General features: G+C 34.1%; 1 protein-coding gene and 1 pseudogene across 3 annotated transcripts in view; one reads left to right on the top strand and one right to left on the bottom strand.

Annotated features, from left to right (window-relative positions):
- Window positions 1–306: 306 nt before the first annotated feature.
- The window catches only part of LOC132559333 (high-affinity choline transporter 1-like), a 28902-nt gene continuing 6907 nt past the window's right edge, over window positions 307–22301 (bottom strand). For 2 of the 3 annotated variants that reach the window (XM_060223945.1, XM_060223946.1), the window contains 8 exons: window positions 16615–16800; window positions 16219–16326; window positions 15523–15678; window positions 15036–15184; window positions 14675–14821; window positions 9727–9856; window positions 5101–5318; window positions 307–4683 (listed from right to left, as the gene is read on the bottom strand). In XM_060223945.1, coding sequence (XP_060079928.1) covers window positions 4141–4683; window positions 5101–5318; window positions 9727–9856; window positions 14675–14821; window positions 15036–15184; window positions 15523–15678; window positions 16219–16326; window positions 16615–16780 — 1617 coding nt within the window. In that variant the 5' untranslated portion in view covers window positions 16781–16800 and the 3' untranslated portion in view covers window positions 307–4140. Of the gene's footprint in view, window positions 4684–5100; window positions 5319–9726; window positions 9857–14674; window positions 14822–15035; window positions 15185–15522; window positions 15679–16218; window positions 16327–16614; window positions 16801–18433; window positions 18496–22301 lie in introns of those variants that run through there. The other variant, XM_060223947.1, reaches the window with a different exon arrangement.
- On the top strand, window positions 1312–3460 carry LOC132559338 (cytochrome P450 2B4-like; annotated as a pseudogene).

The following is a 22301-nucleotide window of genomic DNA, read 5'->3' as shown; positions in this document are numbered from 1 at the left end:
TTAAGAGTATTTCTCGTCTAGGAATGGTGTTCATATGGACGAAGTACCTGCACAATGGAGTTTAATTCATTATTCAGTTCACCTTGGTCTAAGTCTTTACTGTCTTGTGTGATTTTTGGGTACCCTTTTTGTCTTAAACGCTTGATCTGCGTTTCCATGACACCGCGATGAAACTTCTTGAATGCCTGTAATTGCTTAGTGTTGAGAATAATAAGTATTAACTATGATTTGATGTATCATGTATATCTTCATGAATAGTTTTGATGATTTATAACGCTTATAAACTCAAACAAAATTCCAAACACAGTCAGTTGTAAAATTTTATTATTGAAAAAAAAGACTACAAATTAAGCTATACATAACAAATTATATTTGAAATATTATTTCTGTTTTAATATTGCTAAAATTCATAACACAATTCAACCAAATCAAGTTTCCTGTGATCCTCCAGTATTTTTTGTTATCTCCCAAGATACGAATCTGTTTTTTTTATTTTTTTGAAAGTTATGAAGTCAAAAAAGGGAAGGACTTCTGTTAATCAACCGCGGATAGGCACACATACCTTGATGTTACACATGTTTTATCGCTTTCTATAACGGACCTTTTCTTTTGAGAATTAATACGATATTGTTTGAACCAAGTGAATGTGACATTACTAACCATATCACTTCATCATATTATGAGGTGATGGATTTTTTTTTTTTTTTGCACGGAATTCGGATTTTGTACTCGTCCATGCTATTATCATGCTCTTGTAAAGGTCACGGAAAAATCTGTATTTAACATTTTAAGCATGTTCTCGACTTAATATAGTCTTTCCTATACTCAGGATATCAACCCTCTTTTTGGCGGCACAAATAAGTATAATAAAGGCCTTTTCACCTTAACATTCAACAATGCAAATTCGCAGTAGATATGTGGAATACCAGAGTCAAATTTCCGATAAACATCAAAACGAGTGATGTTAAAATTCTATACTACATCTCTCGTGCAAAATGTCACAGAGCGCGCGCTCTCCCCCACTGTGCGATACTCTCCGTTATAGTGTAAAGATGAGATCACATCACTACTCATTCATTCGAAGTTGGTAAGTTGGGTTTTGTTGCTTAACTCTACCACATCCGAAGTTACTTTTAATCTCATTCTTGAGAATATTAATTCCGGATAATGACCAGTCTTTCTGACCAAGACTTAAAAACTAGAAAGTCATTGTTTACTTCCGGAAACATAATCGCTCTCTAATCACGTGTGGTAAGAACACATGTGGTCTGGATACAGGACAGTGGAGGCATCACACATTACCTAGCTACGATGCAGCTAGATTGTAAACCTGTATATAACACTGGGATAAACGATTCACATATGTATGAGGTCAAACCACTAGACGCTGTCACCGTGGCATGCATACTCATCAACACGTTTGTTGTACTGTATAAAGGTAAACACGACATCGATCAAACTGGTAAGGTCTTTTGACAAACGGATAGTCTCCACAACATCTTCCAGTCGTTACATCACCACGGAATTGGCATCTTTGTTACAATAGGACAATCTTAAAACATATTTGCTCGCCGGTCTCGCCTGTTTTGTTATATTTTTCTTTTTTTTTCGTAACACAGTTGATAAACCCGGATCATTTGCATTACCGTTCCTTGGTAATTTCTTTAATATAGCTCTTCAGGGGAAACGAAACAGGTTGTACAGACTCCAGAAAATATAAGGAAACAGTTTTAGATTGTACCTTGGACGGCGTTTGATCGTTATCATTTGGGGTTTTAGATATTATCAACAATGCATTCACCAAACAAGCAGACTCGTTCAGTGATTGTCCAAACGACGGTACAAGGATTTGGTCAAATGGACACACTTGGAAGGTACTTTGAAGATTCCTGTTACAGCCAATGCGAGATTTCTAGAAGAAAGAAATTTAGAAGAATGTAATGTTCTGTGAGGAATGGCAAATAGAATCACAAGCATTCAGTAAAAGGGATCTGTACAGACACGCTGTATCAAACGTCACACACACCATTATATTTGGGAAATGATGTGATCACAATGACCCAGCGTTTCGGAACGTTATCGACAGAAACAGTTTGTTATTCGACATGTCACTTGGAGGTAATTCGCAGACAACTTTTAGGCCATTGATGAAACCAGAGACATATATAACACAACATGTGTTATATATGTCTCTGCTGAAACAACATAACCAGTACACAGAGGCGCAAGTGAAATAGCACGCGTCATCTTTTGACGAAAAAAAACATATGTGATTTCAACAACACCTATCTTCATGCAAAGAACAATGATAAGGCTATAGACATCATCACACCGAGTTGTTCTGAATCTGTTTAACGCCGGAACAGGCACTACGACAGCTTCGTTGGATTGGTCATCACTATGCATGATCAACTAACCGGATGTACAAGGCAAATGTGAACGATAAATTGATGAAATAGTTGGTCACGGACGTCAGGTATAAATATTGGACAAATTTCAACTGCCTTATGTAGAAGCGACTTTACTTGAAATTCAGCGTCGGACAAATGTGGCCATTGCGTGTCTTCCGCATGTAGCGACACGTGACTCCATTGTAGGAGGTTATCGTATGCCTGAGGGAGCTATTGTTATAGAACACCTTCAGGTCACATAGGAAGATTCTAGTTGCTTGGATGGTCCGCTTGCGTTTAAACCTGGCCGGTTTTTTTTTAGATTCGGACGGTAAGATAAGGAATGATGATGCTTTCATGCCATTTTCTTTTGGTCCACGTGCCTGTCACGGTGATCCTCTTACTAAAAAAGTGATGCTATTGATGTTTTGTAACATACTTCAGAGGTTTAATTTTAGACGATGTTTTGTCACACGAAGGAGATCACGGGATATCTAGGACACCGAAGCCTTATCAATTAAGGTTTTTCCTCGGAAGTAAAATTATCGCGAATTCTTGTTGATCTTAAGTAGTGTCGAAATACTGGGTATAAACGCGAATGATTTTTGTACAATAGTTATTCATTAATTCAACGTTTATGAATCTCCCGATTAATGCATAATGTTCTGCATATAGTAAATTAGTTTCAAAGATAATAAAAATGCTGGTTACAACAGGATTGAAATATTAATTCTACAAGTGGACATGAAAAACATCCAAAACCTGTTCTTCAATAAGATATGTTTATAGTCCAACGAGACTTTTGTGTTACATGTCTGAAGATACATGAAAACAACGTTTGTAATAGCGTATACATAAGAATTTTTACATAAGGTGAACAAATGACCAATAAACAAACACGTCTGGTTAATTAAAAGTGTCATGTAATTTGTACATAATTAACATGGACAAAAAATGGAAGAATCATTCTTGCATAAATCTGTTAAAGCTTGATATATATATAAATCGTCCATATATACTAATGATTATTAATAAGGTTGACGAGGCATCGGATTCTTCTGTTTGGTGAATTACGCGCAACTGCTTAAGAAGAAAATTTGAAATCGGTGTCGAGCGCTGCTTTTTGTTTAGTTTAATTTCATAGATATGTTCCGCGTTGTCATTTTTGTCTATTAAATGTATTGTTTTCCGTATTCACACAGTCAGCTAAATAAAAGAGCAAATAAACACTAAAACACCAAAGCCAGAAAGTTTTATATAAAAGCATCAGACCGTAACTTAGATTAACCTATATATTAGTTAATACTTTCGTCATAATTGTGTGGAATTGACACTTAATGGCAACAATAATTCATGCATGACGTTACGATTGTATAATGTCAAAATTCTGATTAAAAATGAAAAAGTTCATGATTTACAGCTTTTTTATAATTATTATTTTCAATTACTTTTTTATTTTTACTAGATACTGACAATGAAACATAAAAACGGCATGACACAGACTGAAGTAAGTACTAAAACGTTTCGTTTACCAAAAGCTAGTGTTAATAGCTTTCTCTCATACAAGTTCATTTTCTTTTCATGTCGGCGTAAACGGATACAGTTTTGAAATGTTCACAATGCTACACATACATCATTAAAATCAATTCTGTAGTTGATATTTAAGAGGGTGAAAGTACTAGTCTCAGTCATTCTTATATTGTTTTATGTACAAACAGCTTTACGTTGGTGTAGGTGTTGATCTTCAAGGCTAAATTGAAGTGTTCTTCTCAGAAAGTACTGCACCATCATTCAAGGGTTCCGTTAAACACGGGATGTGTTCTCCATTTTCTTTTGACTCCCCTGTCCTCTGCGCCGCTTCCTCTGTGAAACATTGTAGAATGTCATATTTCTTGGAGATTGTCCCATTTTTGAAAAGTCTGTCGGTGAGGTAAGACACTCCAATGATAAAGATAAACGAGATGATCATGGTCATGGTTTTGAAGGGGAACATCTGTCCGTGCTTGTCATCGTAGTAGGGGTACTTGATCAGGGGAGGAATGAACAGGTAAGGCTCCCCACCGGTAAATCGCAGGAGCATAGCAACGATGAATCCAGACAGACTCCCATAGGAGTTGGCGAAGCTGACCCAGAGGACACAGATGAGCTGCGGAAACTGGACCACGAACATAAGATCACCACAGAGTATGAACAGTCCATAAACAGTTCCTACGGTCAAAGCTATGATGGCGCCAAGAGCTCCAACGACGACTATGGCGCCTCGTAACACCCACACAAGTTCCCTTTCAGATGCCTGAACAAAGTATGATACAACATAAATGATATATTATAGTCGTTTAACAACGTGCACGTATATGAATAATAAATAATGGGTGGTCGGGTGGCGCAGTGTTAACGCACTCGCCTTTCACCTAGCCGACCGGGGTTCGATTCCCGGAACGGACGTGAAAAGGTAAGGGGTCACCTGTCGTTTAACAACGCGCGCTGGGCCAACAAGTATTATGTTTAAATAACTTGTTTCGCAATTGTTGTAAAACAAATAAAGTTTATATTTAATAAATATCAGTAATAATAGACGAAAAATCATGTTAGGAAGAAGCATGTAAAAACATATTTCCATTTTAAGTCAACTGAAAAATTAAACATGACGAACAATGCCATGAATAAAGAGCAGATGGAAATATTTCCTCTCCAAAAACCAACGACCTACCTTTGGTCTGAAGATATTTTTGTATATGTTGCTTGCGAAGACTGTCCCGCTGGCAAGAACACACGAGTCGGCAGATGACATGACTGCAGCAGACACAGCGCCTATTCCAACGATGGAAATACCTGCAGGACACACGAACTGCAAAACCATTGGCAGTATATTTGTCCACTCTCCAAAGCTCAGCGGAAGGGTGCCTTCGTAAGAAGTTGAATTCCAATCTGAAATTAGAACAGAACATTCGGCTTGTACATTCAACATCAATTACAAGGTTTAGAAATATATCATCCAAATTTCAACATTAGAAAATATTTACACAGCGTTTAATTATAAAATAAAGCATATGGAAATTATGTTGCTCCTTTTGTAGAAATTGATATTACAGGGTGCTTTTTAATGATAAAATATAGAATTAAATGCTGAAAAGTTTTTGATATCAAGCAATTGATGTTAAAATGATCTGAAAAGAATGCATGATATATACATTAATGAATGACCTCCGTGGCTAAGTGATTATCAACATTAACATGTGTGTTCAGATATATAGATTCGTTAAAAAAATATTGACTAATATTGTTTCATCCATGAAATAGTGGCTGTAATGATGTATATGTGATAAAAGAAATACCTTACACCGTATATTTTTTATCAGTTATCTGTAAAGTTTGAAAAGGCAATATACATAATTATTATGATTGAAAATGATTTTGCTGTCATCTTGAAATTAAAGATTACAGAATTTCAAATAAATCATCACTTTAATATTTGAATTTCACAAGAATCTGAAAACAAAGCACATACATGTAAATGATGAATAAAAACTTGGATGTAAAGACACTATTGTTAGAATTATTGCAAAATATAATGACGCGAATAAAATAAGGTACATGACATCTTTTTGAGGTTTAACAATTTAAAATGAAGTCTTGTTGAGACAAAATACGTTTGAAATGAAAATTACAATTTTATAATTTCCAAAAGTTCGAAACTTTAAGAATATATAATTATTGAAAGATATATACCTGTGTGATATGATAAAGAAAATGAATTGATATAGATTGTTACTATTACATTTACAAATGATACTATGCGTTCATGAGTCTGGAAAGGACACACTATTATCCTACAACAAATATTATAAGACCTACAAAGAAATACAAGATTAAGTAGACATGTGTAGAAAGGCCTTAATTATAACAATATGATTACATTTTGCAACATGAAACGAAAAAAAAGTTTGTTTCAATTGTATACAAACTCCAGATTAGAAATACCGGAAGTGACGTCTGGTTTCCGTTAGGCGATGATGAGGCCACACGGTTGATATCCGGGTGGGCATGGAGCATCACGGTGCTCACACTCCTCTACATAGAAGAGCTCTAGAAAACATAGTCATATATTCTAGTACAACAGGAGGAAATCAACGTTGATGAGTAATATAAAGTTGGTATTCATTCTATAGGATTTGGTAATTCGGAGACAATATCAATATCAATTAAATGCATCGTGCTTAGCTTCTTGTAGCTGATATTTTCAAAGGAGATTACGTTTATTATTTTTTCTACTACATTCGTTTGTACGATAATTTCATCCTCATTGAAAAGCTGCGATCATAATTAAATTTTAAATTGCTTAGATGACGTAAATTAACGAAATTTTATTAATTTTTTAAGCATACCTACGTAGTTTATATTGGTTTTTTTACTTAAATCTCGACTCTAATCTAAATTTTTAAGTTAACGTACTTTGGTTAGTAAATAGTACATAAAGCGATTTTCTCCTGTCGTTTATCTTAAGCTTAAAGACTTGTTTGTTTTGTCGAATGAAAAATCAGAATAGAAAAAAATTGTACTCGGATAATATAATGTCACACTGTTATAACGTGTGACATGTCTTTCTTTATGCTCCTGAATATACAGACATGCATACATATATCTATATAAGGAAAAGCTCGAATAATGAAAATGATGAAAAGTCTGAGTTAACACAAAAACAACGGGTATAGGGTATAAGCAAATAGCCATCCTACGATGAATAGTAAGTGGGAAATTTACTCGCCAGTTGGTAGTTTAGTTACATCATGTTGCAGTACATTAACGTAAGTCAGATTTCACATATTGAAATCCATAGCTATTTAACTTGAAAATTAATTTATTTACTTATTTTCAAATAGTTATGTTCGAAAGAATAAAGGGAAGTTGTCTTTGTGTTGTATTTTATTTGAAAACTATGGAAAGGGTTCTTCTTCATGGAGGTTATTACCATTCATACAGAACAGAAGTATTCTGATATCACGAAAGGACAATAAAATGATATATTGATAAATATCCAGCTTGTGTCGAACTTGAAATATGCAGTTTTTGGCTATCCTTCTTTTCATAGTTTTCTACCTTTTAAAAATATAAATGCAGACTTAATCAATGATATATAGAATATTGCCTTTTCTTAGCTGCTCGTTTGTTATTTAAATACATTAATTCAAGTAGCAATAGTAATATGGGGTCCTCATTCTATCCATGATTCAAACATTGTTCACTCTTTGGCATAAGAACGAAACAGTTGTATGATGCAATTTTGGGGGCTCTACTGTATCTACCTCTAAAGTTGCTTTTCATTTGTGTATCTGTTGTTCAATCTTCGAAGGCTAAAATATTCATCATTTTACATTGCTTAACATATGTTCAATGAAACTGAATTATTAGCATCTGTCGATTTAATCGATTTATAATGGAAAAGTGACTGATATTGGTGATTTTATTGCAGTACATAAAATGCTCAGTGATGAAGAAAGTATACAGTGGAGTAAAAGAAAAAAGCTAAAAAAAAAAAAAAAAAAAACCCAAAGAAAACAAAACAACAAACGGAAAACCAATGAAGTCCTCGTTTTCTTAAAGGTAGGGAGTCGCTTCGCAGCATTTGTATTGTATCGACATTTAAATTTCCTCAATACTGATATAATGTACTGATATCAGGAATTAATAGCATGATCAGTAGAGCAAAATGTAATCATGAAGAAAATTGGACATTAACTCAGCTCGGAAGAGATCATCTTCGCTAACCCAGAGTCCTGACGCTCACGCGCAGTACGTGAGCTTCAGGACCGTGGGTTTTCGGGAACGTAAACAGATATATTTGTCGAAATATAAACTATTGTAAAATCAACATTTCATTTCATTAGCTAGAATGATTCTTTGATAAAGACATCAAACATAACACTGCGACTCCCTACCTAATAAAACGAGTATTAACAAAACATTAGAAAGGGAATGCAGAGAAAAAGTGATAATATAGATGTAAAACTACTTGGGTTTCAAAGGCAAAATGGAAAGTTAAACAAAATTCAAAATTCAAACACTTCTTTTAGGACTTGTTCAACAAAATGTGTGGAGTGACAATCTTGGTGTATCGGAATTTTACTGTGTATGTTTGGGGAAAAATAGACGAATTTATGTGTAATCTATAAATTTGTTTTCTATTTTTCAAAGAATTAATGAGAGAATAGTGAATTAGAACAGAAAAGATGATTGTCGATATTATCAAAAAAATGAAATATTAAAAACCAAAATTGATTTCAACAATGACGAACATCACTTTTGTGTTGGAAAAATGAGTATATCTTTTCCTGTTTTCAGTGAATCAAGCAGATTTTTGAAAATGTCTTTATGCTCTTTTCGTACAGAAATAAAACCAAATAACACAATTCGTATATACGGTATAATGTGCGCGTTGATTTAAGATGTTTAAGTGTTCTCAGAAGAAGGACACTCATATCTAATTTCGTGCATAGGTTTACGTTTCCCAATCACAGTTCCAAAACTATTGAAAGTCGGCTATATTGAACTCCTATGTCAGATCTTATTCGCGTTATTTCTAAACAATTCTTTCATCGAATGATTAAATGTTTTGATGGATGAACGTTAGCATTAAGTGATAATAGTATTGGAAACTGCTGATAGCATATCATCAATATATAACGCATTTTTTTCTTCTAATGAATGTCTTTTGATATTTGTTGTAGTAGACGCAGAGAGAGATACAGACGTGCTGTGATATACTTTATTATCCTATACACAGATCCTATACCGCCTACAAGCCTACACCGCTTTCGAATCTGTAAGTCAGTATTTACAAAATACTTCCAGCATTACGATACGTGTTGGAACACGTGAACAGTTTAGGATATTGTTTTACATAAGAATGAATAAATTCTTGTGAAGTCTATACCCGAATTTTAATAAATGAAATTCCAATGGCCAATAAAATACCTTAGATAATATTTTTTCTGGTAGGAATACAACAATGAGAAAATATTATATTAGAATTCCAAACTTTGTAATTTTGTAACAGTTTTATAACACAAGAAGACTTTGTGTTAGAAATCTTGAAATCAGGAAAAAACCTATCTCTTACTTTCTTTTTAAGAAGAAACGTTTGTTGTAAGAGGTCAATTGGCTTAAAAAAATTTGAAATATCAGTTGTTAATTTCAGATCAGGAATATGAGTTTTTTTTAATCATAACATTTGATGTTTAAATCATGTATTATTTGGCTGTAAATCAGTAACTTAAGAAATGTTGGTTTGAATTTTTAGATTTTAAAAAGTGTTAATATAAGTAAAAGCTCACTTTACCTGTTGCTGCTCCAGCGACGCCCAAAATTCCCGGAGGGATGGCTAGTACAAGGGCAATGCCAGCCCCAACCACAGTGGAAATTTGAGCAAGTTTGGGGGATTTGCAAGCCAGTATGCGTTGATACCATGCCTGCATTTGAAAGGTGTTTGTTTTCAAAATTGTACTAATCATAAATATATATCATGAATATATTTTTCGCGTTCTATAACATCGCTTTCACACATACACACACTCATACACACCACTACCGGTTTATGTAACAAACCGAGGTAAATTTTGAAACAAGTAAAAGAAGAAGCAAAGCGAGGTCTACCAAAACTAACGATGGGAGTGGAATTGATGATTAACCTGTCTAAAACTATCGTCAAAGCTTGATCGGTACATAGATTAACAGTTATTCTGAAATTTGAATTTTTACATGCATTTTGAGATGAAAATGTGTCATGTTAAGCCGTGGTATAGACAAATTGAGGCACACACACTCAATCCAATTTAATATAACTGTTATATCATACAAAAACAAAATTAGAACAGTTTACATAGCAAAGGAATTTATTATAAAGATACATCTAAATAAGGTATTCACTACATCTTGAAAAGGCTACAGTAAATAAAGGTAGTGGTAACACAATACCTCATTTCAGCGAAATTGTGTGAGGAAACACAATGGCAATACTCAACCAGCTTAGGTACATTAAACTCCCCTCACTTTAACGAAATTCTGTTAACAAACACAATGTAGTGACACCAGTCCAGCCTAGCAAGGTACATGAAAATTATCTCACTTTAACAAAAGTCTGTCAACACACAGTGTGGTAACACCAGACCAGCCTAGCGAGATACATTAAAGTTACCGCACTTTCACGAAATTCTGTTAACGCACAGTGTGGTAACACTATACCAGTCTAGTGGGGTACATGAAAATGACCTCACTTTAACGAAATTCTGTTAACCCTTTAGCTCCCAGCGACGCATTTCTACGCCTTTTGATGTCGGTGCTGGAAAAACGTCATATCTCCTTTATATGCGGAGGTATTGATCTACTGATTATATCTCATAAATTTGAAGAAGATGCTGCACAACTTTTGTTTTTTCGATATGGTAAATGTTTCTTTCGCTTTTGCGAGTTGAACATATAAGGCATTTTTTCCCGAACATCTTGGATCGATGACGTTGTGTACATGATGTACGTAAATGTCTATTCGCGAGTCCGGTTTGTATTCCACATATATATTCATAAAGATGTGAAGCCATGAAACATACATTGCAAAATGTTGATCATCTTGCGTTCACTTTTTGTCAGTGTCGATTTCACGTTAAATTAAATTTGTTTCAATATCCATACAAAGTTTATATTAATTGATATACCACCCAGCTTGGCATGTTAATATCATCGTCTTTTTCATACATCAAAGCTTTTGCTGTATGCAACAGGCGACAAAACTACTATAATCCTTGTTTTAAAAATGCCTACATTACTAGTCACGGTTAATTTATCTCCATATTTGCATTAACATAATATGTTGAAAATCTGACATTTTCTCATACCAAAGCGTTTGCTGATAGCAATCGGCGACAAGACTACAACAACCATTGTGTTCATTAACATGAAGTTTAACGAAAGGCTATAATTCTTCGTGGTTGTTTGAACATCGTCTTCGTCACCCACGCAGACATCCAATATCTTTTGGTCTTTAATTTTAATTACATCCATTGTAGTGAACACCCAGTAAAGTCGGAATTAAGTTTCTTATGTTTTTCCCCTCCTTCAAAACAAAATTTGTCTATGTCTCCCTTGATAATTCAGTTGAGTTTTAACGCTTTAGGTTCTGTCCCTTAGCCGAGATATACCAGAGTTTATGTAATTGGTAGGTACTACTTCCTACTATAGGCCTAATAAAAGTGTAACATTAGGTTATCTTCTTAACAATATAGTATTAATAGATGGGGGATTTCACGTTGTAATTCTAAATATACAAAGTAACAACATTAAATAAAGAAGCATCCATTTTTGTAAAGATCAGTAATAGCAACACTCCAATATATAAAGTTGACTTTATGTATTCATTTATTTAACAGGTTAAACGTACGCTATAACGGTCTTTTGATCTTTCAACATTTCAGGAGACGCGATAAATTTGGCAATCAGGTTATTATGTATATAAAACAATGTCTGTACTCAACTTACACAAGATAAATAAATCAATATTGGTGTTCCTTGCTTGTATGCTCATATTTATATCATGCCCCTCGTTTCAATTGTTTAAGCTTAATATACATGCCTGTGTTCTAATATATTTATGAATATAATTCAGGAGTTATATTCCATATCAGAAGAGAAAAATAGGTGTTTCTTGTTAATTGTTTAAGCGATGTAAACGTATAAAATGTGTATGCAGATCTTTCTTAAAAGAAGTTTAGTTTGCTATTGTAACCAGGTCAATATACACTGTGTTTGTGTTGTAGCCTTTAGCTCAGTCCAGCTGTTAAACAAAACCTTTGTCACTACCACTTAAGAAGTAAAATGAATATGCGGATTTTAAAGAACTGGAAAGATCTTTTGACTATCGAGTTGTATGATAAGAGTGGTGATTTCAATTTCCCTCTTATGAATTTCTCATTTCTGGATAGCAACATTCCTGCATGCCGCAGTTCGTTCGATATTCAATGGGCTCTTCTTTTATCCCTATTTTCCTGCAAGAAGTCATAAAATGACGACAAACTCGTAACACAGGGTTTCAATTGATGCAGGTTGATGAAAAAATGACTGGGAAGTTTTAGTCAAAAGCCGTCAATGTGAACAATTAAAAATATTCTTCTTATTTGTATGATATGAAGCTGTACCTTGTTCGAAAATGAGAACGTGACATTACTTACTTGGATTGACCAAAGTGTTGTCGATGAAGCAGATGCTTACATCGGAACACGTCTAGTCTTTGAGTAACAAGAAATTTATCGACCACGTCCATCGTATTTACCCAATAGAACTGGAATCAGAGATACGGCAGACTTTTCTATCTGCGTATTTCGATTTTTCCTACAACAAAACCAACACGGACAGCATTCTAACAAGCTTTATGATACGCGTGATGATTTCAATTTTAATTTTCCTTTCGCGAATTTTCCATTTCATGATAGCATTATCCCGGCATCTCCAACCTATGGTATATACACGTCACAGCTGATTCGATATTCAAGGTCCTGTTCCCATTATCACAATTTTTATACAAGAAGTCGTCAACTGAAGATCAAACTTGTAAGACAAGAGTTTAAAAGATGCAGGTTGATAAAAATTATGGGGAAGTTTAATGGTCGCCATAGTGATTTGATACTCGTTAGTTTTGAGAACGCGACATTACTTACTTGGATTGACCAAAGTTAACACGACAGATGTTGTCTATGAGGAAGAAGACGTTTACTTTTCTCATCGGCTTTCTCAGTAGTCTTCGTATAGACATTTCTTTTGTTCGTATTTTGCCCCTGTTTTATTTATTTGAGTTTTGGATTATGATTATCCAGACATAAAAGTATTTTCAGTTGTCTAGACATTCAAATGACCTCGCTTTTTTGTCATATTTCACTTCGTGACTATGTTGTCATGCTTTGTACCTTGGAACGTAATATGAACAAACACACATCCTTAAAAAAAAAAAAAAAAAACCCACACACAACAAACACACGAAGTAAACACGTTTCTGACAACAACAACACAGATTTTCCATTATTTTGTCACATCGCTGACAATTGATTGGGAAACACACATTTAAAGGTAACGACAAACATACGCAGTACACACACATGTCAATACATTGACGAATAGGCACACATGCACATCAAATGTTCTGATATCACATCTTTATAGACAAAAATAGAAGTGTAAACTAGAAAGAGTATCCCACTTCACCTTATTAGACAAAGTTATTAATTTTCCTGTTACGCTTTTGTCAGAACTGCAGTAAGTTTCATGGGTAATTTCCTCTTTCTTTTTTTATAAAAATGATGTGGCTCAACAAAATCTTATTGGAAAATGGAATTTGAATAATGTATTTTTAGATGTCTCCCTTGTTAGACTTCATCACAAAATTAGAAAAATTAGGTCCACGGTATATTGTTTTTATTTCGTAAGAAAATAAATCTTCTGTGAGTGTTAAGACCTGTTGTTTCATTTTTATAAGAATCACGATTTTCTTATTTGTGTATTTTATACTTGCAAAACCAAGGTAAATGAAAGTTGTAATATCTATGACAGCAAAACCCATCAGACTTATTTCAAGTTTAAGCAATTATATTGACATATAAATACATATTTGACAAAGGGATGGGACATCAAGTAGAGCCTATTGAAGTGGTACAAGACAAAATACATTAACATGCAATATGGCTATTAGATAACAGTAATAATGCAATGTAACACAAGGGCAGCAACTCCTATTTACCTCAATTTGATTTTGTTGAACATAACATTTATCATATTTATTTTAAAGAATCTACATTCTTTTTTTGCGAGATGGTATTTTTCAAACATACGAAAATAATAATGCCCTCTCTACCTAAACATTTACATCCTTTTTAAATTTAAGGGTACAATATAAATCCATGGCAAATGCTTGAGTTTGAAACAAAATGTGATTTTACATTATTCCTTACGACTTGCTGTGGACGTTTAATTGGTATTTATTTTCTTTCTTGATATATATATATACCAAATAATGCTATATACTTTATCATTTCATAGTCCGCAATAATTATATCATATTCCAGTTATTCTGGAAAGTTTTCATCACAAACATGACTTAAAACAGATTTTACAGTCTTCTCGATAATTTCTTGGGCTAAAAAGAAATTAAGAGTGGATTTTTTTTTGAAAACGTTGAGAGGTATTAAATCGTTCATTGCTAAATTTAAACTCTTGCACATGATTATTTCTTTAAGTATTCAAACATTTACCTGCCAAGGAACTCCCCCACAGACACATAAGAAAATTGTGTCAATGTACAAGCCGATGTGTTCGGTGTGAACCTGTCCCAACCAACTAGTTGTCACCTTGGACATATCAACGACAGGGCTGGTGACGGCAAATGGAACTGCTAGCACCTATAAACGGCGAAAAAGGTAAGTTTAGTGATAAGTTCGTGTTAGCCTGAACCAATGCACAATCATTTGCTTTAGAACTGTATCTGCTACATCGTTTTCATATTTTCATAAGAGTTACTACGGCAAGAGTCATTTGCAGCGGACAATATCAATGCCAAGACACTTAATAAGAGTCACAGATTCCAAAAGCCCTATATTAATCAATCTTATTTACCAGACCAACGGCTATGAGTAAGAGCTGCACAATGTCTGTGTATGCCACAGAATATAGGCCTCCAAAGAACGTGTAGATAACCGCCACACAGGCGGAGATGACGACGGATGCTGTGATGTTAATGTCCAGTACAATAGATAATGTTGTACCTGTGTTAAAATAAGGATATGATAGGTAATGTTATACCAGTTTTAAAAATAATGATAAAATAGATAAAACAGATATCTGAAGTGCTTGGTAGAATTATATTTCACATCTGATCATAACTGTTTTTCTTCACTTAAAGTGGAATCAGTTGTAGTAGAAGGATTCAAAGCAAGAAGCCTGATGTACGTTTCACATAATATGCTTTATCTATATCTGAAGTGTTTCTTTAATTTTCTCAAATAATCAGTAATTTACATTCTATCACCGCAAAATTTATAAAGATTCATTTTCACTTTGTATTCTTAAAAAATATACGTAGTTACAAAACAATCATTTATACCTAACGCTCCAAATATGGCTGCTTCCCAGAACACGTCTCCGAAGAATTCCGAGATAAAAAGAACTCCGCCCATTTTTGGGCCATATTTGACCTGAAAGGGATCCACTATGGTCGTATAACGTGCAGCACGGACCTTGGGTGCAATAAAGATGCCACCTGTGTCGAAACATAAGGTATACAGTATACCACGACACAACACCATCAGTTCCACGTTATATAATGATCAATATTTGTTTATATCAACACTTTTAACTTCTCATTTCGATGTAATGTAGTATAGATATCAAGATGATGTTATATATCATTTTTTCAAAGATTGCACAAACGACACACAAAGGAATATCAACTTATGATACAGTTTAAAATGAAAGCAATTGAATATATTTGGACAATGACAAGAGGTTTCCATAGGCGATTTCCATAGAAAACACTAGCATACCTGAAGATGTCAAGTTGATAAAATGAGAACCAATAACTATAGATGGAAGACCAGTTTTTGTTCTTTGTCATTAAAAAGTATCTTTCTTGCAATAGAATGATTCAGCAATATCATTATTTCTTAATCTAAAGTCAAATATGTCTTATAAGCATATATAGATTGGACTTGTCATATTTATTCAATACTTGCAATAAAATATCTTGCAAACAGTTTCCTCCTCATTTTTTTCTGTGCCTGCGGTGGATGTTCTTACTTACCTATCGCCATCCCAATGTTGTATCCTATTGGACCAATGGTCCAGACCAAACCGTCTCTCCCTATCACTTCCGCTGTACCGTTTACATATCCTCCTCCAACCATACTCGCTGTTAAAACAACATAATAGTAAGGTAACTGGAAACAATTTTTTATCAAAACGGAAGCGCATCAAAAATTTTGTATTCCAGCTTCATCTTAATTCAAATATCATTTATAAGATAAAATCTGAAGACTTTGCTATGACACATGTTTTTTTTTGTTTTTTTTTTGTTTGTCTTTTTTAAGACTGGTGATATCAAACATTTGACCTCAGTTGAGATGCATTTGTGGCTTTGTTATTTCTTCACTAGTTATTTTTTCTGTAAAAGAATAAGAAAATAAAGAAACTAAATTACCTGCAGTTGTCAAACAGGCCACAACCAATCCAAAACTGCGATTGGCCAAGAACAATTCGTCAGCAGTGCCAGACTTGTTTTTGCGCCGTCCTATTAAAATTCCAAATGTGAGGATTGCAACGTAAAACACTGCAATCGCCACCAGTCCTGGTATATTGACCGCCATTTTGAAATCCTTCCTCACTTCTGCGAAAAAAATAATAGGGTTTTTATAGCGAACACAAACAAAATCAGTATCAAATATTTCCCGCCAGCGTTCAATCACTCGCTTTAATAGTTGACATCATACACACCATGACTGCATTCCTCTTAGAAAAATCTTAATTAAAAGAAAATATTAAATGTTTAATATCCATCTGTTCTAAGGGTGAGTGATTTTATGTTATGACACAGCAACCGTCACCTGATGGTCATTAAGTCGTCAAGATATTTTACCTCAACAACTGAGCATGCTGAAATGAAAGGCTTTCAGTTTTAATCAAATGGAATATTTTTACCTTTTTTCAATAATTACAATAATTCACTCCTCAAATTATATCCTCTCAATATTAAATCCTCAAATGACTCTCAATATTAAATACGGGTACAATTCGGATCAACACACATTACTTTATATAATGTGTTAATTAATGAATATTTTAACATGGTAACAAAACTGATGATGAAAGACAATTTTTCAATCGTGCCTTATCCTATATATTGTACAAAAGACACACAAGTGAACAGCATCTTTAAATAATTTAGAGCGAGATATAGTAGTGCCAAACAATGAATTAAACTGTACCATACAGCTGTTTCTTCCTTCTAGGACTACTCAGTATATATAACAAGGGGGTGTAACCAATCCGGATACATTATTTTGTAAAATTACATCCACGACGAGCTGTTGTATGAATAAGGCGATGCTACGTAGCGAATATCTTTCAGAAAAGAATATCGTTAAAAATTACTTGATGAAGATGAGGTATCGTAACTTATAGGTGACTAATATTTGTTACTACCAAGTTAAATCCAGGTTTTTTTTACTGAAAATCAACGTCAAGAAGCAGCCCAAGATTTTATAAACGATGTCTGAAAATTATGAAAATGTTGCATACATCCGTCGGTGTAGCTGCGTTGTCTGGAAACTTTATATGAAGTTTGGCTTGGAGCCATCGCTGTGTTCTCTAAAACTTGTAGAGACTCTAGAAGATTATCTTTTCGGTCGGAGTGTAATAAATGCTTTATCTATATTATGTTTCTGCGAGAATAGCGCTAATTTGGAAAAATTGTAATATCAATACTGAAAATAAAAAAGAAATTGATGTGATGACTTTACTAAATTGTAATGGGTTTGATTTCGTTCCAACATGATATCAGTAATTGGTCGTTCACACGAAACCTTCCCTGTGTATGTGCAATGGACACAACGTCGGCACCAATTTGCAGTGTTTCGGTCCCAACCTATACCGTGCGATTAAGTCGCTGTAGTTATTTATAAACGAGAATCTCGGCAAGTGACGTAGCGGAAAAGTTTGATGTTCATTACAAGAGAATGGAAATGCCAGCTGTTTTATGACAAACAGTCCTGTATGTGGTAAAGGTGATTCACACACAGAAATAATTATATATATTCGGGCTACTCTGCTTACACACTTGTTTTGATCTAGGATTACCAAGTTGAATGCATTGCAGTGTCACCTGTACTGCTATCTCTATTTATAATGGTATCAAATGTGCCACATACATTCTTTAAAGATTTAATCCCAAATCTTAAGTGAAGTTGCCTCTTGCGATCGTGTTATGCAGCTGCAGGTACAAAATACAAAGTACAACTTACCTAACGACCAGTATCCCTTCTTACCATCAATGGTGGAAGTGAATGGTAATTCGAGAAGCCAATAACAAGCTTCAATGGTTCTTTTGTGTATTGGGTATGTGTTGGCATTTGTTGGTTTGTGTGCCATCATGGCATTGCATATATCATTGTAAAGTGGCCAGTTTCCAACCTCTGTACTACCGACAAGTAGTGCCTGTTTTCCCAGTTGCAGTGTACTGCATCGCAGAAGAACGAAGGAAAACCAACAAAACAAAAATTGTTGGTAGTTACCATGAATGTTATGTTGCCATACTTAAAATCTCAATAGAGCGCTGCCGAGATAACTGAATCCTTGTCGAACACTGTAGACTTGATGGAATGACTGCTGAGAAAATAGACTTGTAGTGGCTTTTAACACCACAAGTACATAATCACAATTTGTATGTTTAAAAGCCACCAATTTATTTTTGCTAGACAGAGTTATCAGTTGCATATGTACCTCGTAATTTTCGTCGATGCTATGTCAAGCTATCACCGAAATTTTTGCCAGTTTTGCTAAAATTGCCATATCCTGCTGAGAGAAAAAATTAATATGAAAATAGTTTGTGCCCTTATCCTGCGTGCATGTGTCTTTTTTTGATGTCATGAGAAAGCTGTACAATACATTCACCATTTACTAGTTATTGTTTATGTTGTTTGTGTACGATGTAGTTATAATAGTTATTGTTGATGTTGTTTGTGTACGGTATAGTTATACTAGTTATTGTTGATGTTGTTTGTGTACGGTATAGTTGTACTAGATATTGTTGATGTTGTTTGTGTACGGTATAGTTATATTAGTTATTGGTGATGTTGTTTGTGTACGATGTAGTTATACTTGTTATTGTTGATGTTGTTTGTGTACGATGTAGTTATACTAGTTACTGTTGATGTTGTTTGTGTACGTTGTAGTTATACTAGTTATTGTTGATGTTGTTTGTGTACGTTGTAGTTATATTAGTTATTGTTGATGTTGTTTGTGTACGATGTAGTTATTGTTGTATTATACTTTACTGTTGATGTTGTGTACGTTGTAGTTATATAGTTATTGTTGATGTTATATTATACTTGTTATTGTTGATGTTTGTGTACGTTGTAGTTATACTAGTTATTGTTGATGTTGTTTGTGTACGTAATATTTGTACTAGTTATTGTTGATGTTGTTTGTGTAGGTTATAGTTATTGTTTATGTTGTTTGTGTACGATGTAGTAATGTTGTTTGTGTACGATGTAGTTATACTAGTTTCTGTTGATGTTGTTTGTGTACGGTATAGTTATATTAGTTATTGTTGATGTTGTTTGTGTACGATGTAGTTATACTAGTTATTGTTGATGTTGTTTGTGTACGATGTAGTTATACTAGTTTCTGTTGATGTTGTTTGTGTACGTTGTAGTTGTACTAGTTATTGTTGATGTTGTTTGTGTACGGTATAGTTGTACTAGTTATTGTTGATGTTGTTTGTGTACGTTGTAGTTATACTAGTTATTGTTGATGTTGTTTGTGTGCGTAAAATGCACCGTTTTAATTGTTGGCGATGGCGATGGCTGTTTAAACATTTGTACATAACACTTCTTTCTGTCTGGCTGTTTATGTGAAGATGATACTTTTCTAGACATTTATAATAGTAATGGGTGGTGTTAAATATCAAATGAAAATTGTCAAAAGTTTTTGCTCAATCTTATTCCCAGTAATATATTGTTATGCAATGAGTAATTCGTTTGAAGTCACGACTTCACTGCTTAGCTTAATTTACCATTTCATGCAATATTCAGACACCATATATCTTTCACGCCTATCGGGTTCTCCACACAAGATCCTGTTTACTAAATAACACACCAATAACATTTACATACTGCGATGGTTGTTGCGATTTCCGTACCACACACGCGTCGTGGCTTTAATTTAGAGCATACAAAATAATGGTTGTCGATGATAGAAAACGAACAAGAGACCTTTATTTTTCATTTAAAAGGTGTTTTTGAGGGGGTGTGGGGAAGGAAAGAAAAACAGATACAGTTTTAAAAAATCTAATAGTTTATGATTTCACAATTGCGTCTGACGGAACTTTTCAAAGCTTTGCCTTCTACAGACGTCATTGAAAAATAAAAAAAAATAATTTGGTTATACAGAACTAAAATTGTAAAGTGGTTTTATGTTTAGTCAATGATTCTCACACCTACACTATAAACTGAGATTTGGTTTGGAATCCTATTGCTTTATATCTTATGAACATATGCCGTCCCAAATACTACGCCTCTTTAATATCATGCTACTACACTAAAGTATTCTGTGGAAGGCTCCCAGCAGAACACCTCGCCTGGTAACAATGTAATGAAAACTATTAACCCAGTCGTTATGCTAACAATTATATATAACAATCGCCTTGTATTAATTAAACACAATATCTCAAAGTACTATAGTCTGTGAAGACAGCTGCCTGTGGTACTAATACTATGCTGATAGTAAACATAGCAGAAGTTCCGTGGCTTTGATATTTGCTGAATTTCTACGCTCCCGTTCCGTAAACCCGTGACATTCTACTACATCTGGGGCTCTACGCCCCGTTTTAAAAATACATTCTTATACATTATGGGTTCTTTGCCCCCGTCCCGTAAACAACATTCTGATACATTATGAGTTCTTTGCCCCCGTTTTGTAAACTACATTCTGATACATCAGGGCCCTAAGCCTCCGTTTCATAAACTGCATTCTGATACATCAGGGCTTCTATGCCCCAATTTCGTAAACTACATTCAGCTTCACATCAGGACTCTTACGCTCCCGTTCCTTAAATTAAATTGTGCGACTTCAGGGGCTCTATCCCGTTCCGTAAACTACATTCTGATACATCAGAGGCTCTACACACCCGTTCCTTGTACAATACTCTGCTACTTTTTTATCATCATCACTATTTAAACTTAATTCATTTTACAACAATTGCGAAACAACTTGTTTATCTTATATAAACCACTCTTGTTAGCCCGGATGGAAGCACGCGTGATGAAAAACCAATGCAATAAGTATGTAAGTTAAGAACAAAGTATTTTCTCTAAACAAAGTGTTCCATTTATGTTAGCATGATGCCTTACGTTATGAACTTAATAAATATGCATACTGTAATCAATTGCATTTTGAAACCGTGGTCATTAGACATTTAAGCAAACTATAACACTTCACAACGAAACTGTAAAGGGTGTATATCATATATATATAGTTTCTTAAAATCTCGTTTCTTTGATCAGATGAAGCACTACATCCAATGCTTAACATGTGACAAGACTGGGAGATTTTCATTTTATATTTTCTTGTCTTAGGTATCTGAACGCGTCTTAAGAGCAATATTTTGATATATACTATTTCCAGTTTTGAACTCTGATTTTTAGTGTTTAATATTCACCTGTATTTACATACATGCCTGGTTCCCACCTCGTTTATACAAATGATACCAACTTTTGATAATATATATGTGTACGTGGATTAAGTTCAAATAAATTACTATTCGTTCTGAAAAAAGGGGAAAATATTCCAATAAAAAATCTAAATTTTCGTTTGATAGTAATGATTAATTTTAGCACTGATTTTGAATCAAACAGAAAAATCCTTGGTGGTTTTCCAAGCTAGACAGCGCGTTATCCTTCGTAGCACGTGGCAAACACCGACCGTAAAAAGTTAACAAACACCACGTGGTGTATTGCCGAAATATATAGGTACTAACTAAGACGTAAAACAAGGATGTAGGTAATGGTTTGTGTAATGTTATGACACAACTCATAGAACATCTAGAAACATTTATCCAATAAAAACAAGCTTACACAAATTTCTCACAAAACCTCATTTTTAAGACCACTT

The sequence above is a fragment of the Ylistrum balloti genome, unplaced genomic scaffold (assembly GCF_031769215.1).
Source record: "Ylistrum balloti isolate Yb309-2 unplaced genomic scaffold, AGI_CSIRO_Ybal_v1 Utg370892, whole genome shotgun sequence".
NCBI classification, from domain to species: Eukaryota; Metazoa; Mollusca; class Bivalvia; order Pectinida; family Pectinidae; genus Ylistrum; species Ylistrum balloti.
The sequence above is the reverse complement of the archived record's forward strand: the minus strand, read 5'-3'. Positions and strand labels throughout refer to the sequence as shown.